This window comes from Anneissia japonica, unplaced genomic scaffold, assembly GCF_011630105.1.
Source record: "Anneissia japonica isolate Jap-2015-1 unplaced genomic scaffold, ASM1163010v1 scaffold4811_len131365_cov145, whole genome shotgun sequence".
Lineage (NCBI taxonomy): Eukaryota > Metazoa > Echinodermata > Crinoidea > Comatulida > Comatulidae > Anneissia > Anneissia japonica.
In genome coordinates this window covers 29,833-33,142 of record NW_022692512.1, presented here as the reverse complement: position 1 = coordinate 33,142, position 3,310 = coordinate 29,833, and the positions used below count along the sequence as shown (strand labels likewise).

The window sequence follows — 3,310 nt, the reverse complement described above, 5'->3', positions numbered from 1 at the left end:
TTATTATTATTATTATTATTATTATTATTATTATTATTATCTAATTGTTTTTATTGTCATTTTTTTCGATTTCTTCAAATTTTTACCAACCGGTTTTTTATACTTTGTCTATTGTGCCCGCATAGGAGCAGTACGGCTTCATCTATGAAGTGCTACTTCAGGTTTTATTTTGTGGAAAAACATCGCTTCCTGCCTCCGAATTTCTTGGTTACTTTCCAATTCTAACCAAGCGTCAAGGCCTTCAACACTCAATCATGGATCTTCAACTTAAGGTAAATCTATCAATTCAAGAGAATAAATCTTTAGTGCTACCTATTCTAGATATGAAAGATGTTTATTGTTTTGAGGATGATTGTTGTGTCTACAAAATAAGATTATGAGAAACTTTAGAAAATAATATCTGAATTAGCAAAACATTATCTTGCAGACATTAAACAGCTTGTCGCCAAATCCACCTGCGACTCTAACTACGGCTGGAGTCCTTGCAGACAATGTGATGAAAAACAGATTTGAGGATATTATTCCAAGTAAGTACACTTTAGTATAAGATGTACTATCAGTCATGAGTTAAACAAAATGAAAAGTTTAATTCCACTTTGAATTAATTAATTCATTTTATATTGGCCTAAGTTATTACCTTAAATTAAAAATTTTAATTTAAAAAATCCCCTGTCAATTTTCGTACAGTTAAATAATAACTTTCCTGTATTCTTTTTCATATATCCTCAAATTGGCTGCAAATCAATTCAAGGATTTTTGTAGCAAAATGTCTAAATGTCTGAAAACTATTTTTTTCGATCTGTCTCTCATTTGAAGCTAATAATTTATTTTATCCTATCAGATAAGCTGTACAAAATTTCATTTTTGAGGTAGTTTCCTTTTTTAATGATAGTACATCTTTACAGGACTTCGGGTATAAACAAAACTAGAACAATGTAGTGACTATATGATCTCATTTTTTAACTCGTGTTTCTGTGTTAATCAAATAATGTATATACCATAACTTTTGCCCTAAAGAGAATAATACATTTTTTTAGGTACCGTATATTTTGAGAATAAATTTTCCTATAAAATTAGGTATAACTGTACCATTCTAGACCTATTATCAAACCCTAAATAATACGATCTAGAACGTAATGATGTCACATATCCGAGCATGCGAACGTTGTCGTCTGAATTCTAAGGAAGAATTTGGAGAGAATCTAGGTTGTGCAGAGAACGCTGGATAGTCACGGATGAGTGAATCCGTTCTACGTTCACGTCGGCGCGCAAAATAGGGAGCTTTCGATTTGTGCGACGACGCAACGCTAGAACGGAATCACTCATGCATGACCGTCCTACCTGGCGTCCTACGTTGCATACGTAGATTTGGCCAAATTGCGTTCCAGAATCTACTCGACGAGGTGACCTTAACGTTCTCGCATGCGCAGATGACTTTTAGTGATGTCATTACGTTCTACGTCCTTCCGTCGTCGTGCAATCGAAAGCTCCCTAATACAAGCTTTATTTGTCTTACTTACTATCTATTTGATTTTTGTTGTTAAACTTTAACCGTTAATAGGCCTACACCAAACACAATAAAAGTATCGATTGAAACAGTTTATTTATCGATTAAAATGATTGTACTGAAATAATAATTAAATCAGATGAAACTATTAGAATATTTGATTTTTATCCATATTTTTATCTTTTTCTGTGTAGTTGACACAACCAGACCATATTTGATGACACCAAGCAAGAATGGGAATGATTACATCAATGCTTCATTCTGCAATGTATTTACAAGCATTATTATGACATTGTAACATTTACATTTATCACCTCAAATCACATAAGAAAGCTTAGCAGGTTTATATTTAAAACAGACAAAACCACATGAATTTTGATTTTTTTTCATAATATGATTAATTGTATTAGTCGAGTAGTTAACATTAAAATATGACCAACCACAACAGAGATAGGGATACACACATGTCCCGCAAACGCATACGTACGTTCACACTGTCGTTAAAATAGACCTTAAAAATAATATTAATAGGATGGGGTTTAGTGGTGAGGATTCGTTAATAAAATTAATTTGAAATTTTGATAATTATTCTAAAATATCAGGTTGAAACCTTGGGGGTCATTGCCATTTTAGTTGGTTTTAACTTTCTTTAGTCAGTTGACATTCCCGAATCCTAATGGTTTTCCAGAGGTTTCTGTCCTTCATAGCAGTTTTGAGGTCCTCTTCCAGTCCAGTGTCCGCTTTAAGGATGTCATTATATGAGTAAAGGTCTTCCTGGTTTCCTTTTCCAATGCTTTGGTGTTTAGTATAAACTTGGATGCTGGCTCCTCCTCGCTCCTGGAACAATGACCAGCAAAATCTTGTTCTTCTTGCCCTGACCTTATGGCATAATGTGGTAGGTCAACATATAATTCCACATTAGACACATGTTGATTCCTGTGGACATTGAGCACAGTCCTCTGCAAGCGGGTATAGCATCTTGGTTTTTAAGGTGGGTTACAATTAGAGTATGTGTTAAAACTAATAGGGCACCGGGTCGCTGCTATGGATAAATGTACTGAAAAATACGGTACTAACACACTTGCTCTCCCGTTGGTGGCACTGGTGGATTCAAGCGGACCAAACCGGTCCAAATTTTCGAATTAACAGAAAAAAAAACTTATAAAAAGGGAAAACTATATTCAAATTTCGAGTTTGGGTGTGCGATTTCCGGTCATATCAAGAAGTGCCATAATCATAAACTTTCTTATCCCAGCCTCAACCATGGTGGGGCTGAGGTGGATAAACCCTCAATCAATAAAAGTCCCACCTTGGGACCCCCTCTATTTCAAATTCCTGGATCCGCCACTGGTCGGTAATTTACAAATTAAAACATGTTTGTTTTGTACTGAAAACCGATTAGATAGGTTATACATTATCCATCATATATACGCAGTGTAGCCTCATAATTTTCAAATAATGTTTGTATCTTAGACCATAGATTCATTATTAGCATTCGGTTATCGTTATCTATAGGCCCCTATAAACAAATTGTCCAAAGCTTCGTGTTTTATTACTAACGCCGCTGGGTTAATTTAGAGTACTGGATCATTATAATATTATTGTTCTACAAACATATCGTGTGGTATATTTTTCAGAGCTATCGGAAACGTAATGGATTTATCGTAACGCAAGCTCCGTTGTCAGATCAAATCGATACGTCTGAGGATTTTTGGCGGTTGGTCTATGATTATGAGGTACATACAATTGTCATGCTGAATAACCAAGATCACACGGTAATTATTATCAATACAATATTTCATT

At 34.6% G+C, this 3,310-nt stretch overlaps 1 protein-coding gene across 1 annotated transcript in view; it reads left to right on the top strand.

Annotated features, from left to right (window-relative positions):
* LOC117100319 (receptor-type tyrosine-protein phosphatase kappa-like) overlaps positions 1-3,310 on the top strand; it is a 20,479-nt gene that overhangs the window by 8,266 nt on the left and 8,903 nt on the right. The window contains exons 10-13 of the mRNA XM_033239968.1: positions 126-272; positions 428-527; positions 1,702-1,775; positions 3,145-3,282. Coding sequence (XP_033095859.1) covers positions 126-272; positions 428-527; positions 1,702-1,775; positions 3,145-3,282 — 459 coding nt within the window. The remainder of the gene's footprint in view (positions 1-125; positions 273-427; positions 528-1,701; positions 1,776-3,144; positions 3,283-3,310) is intronic.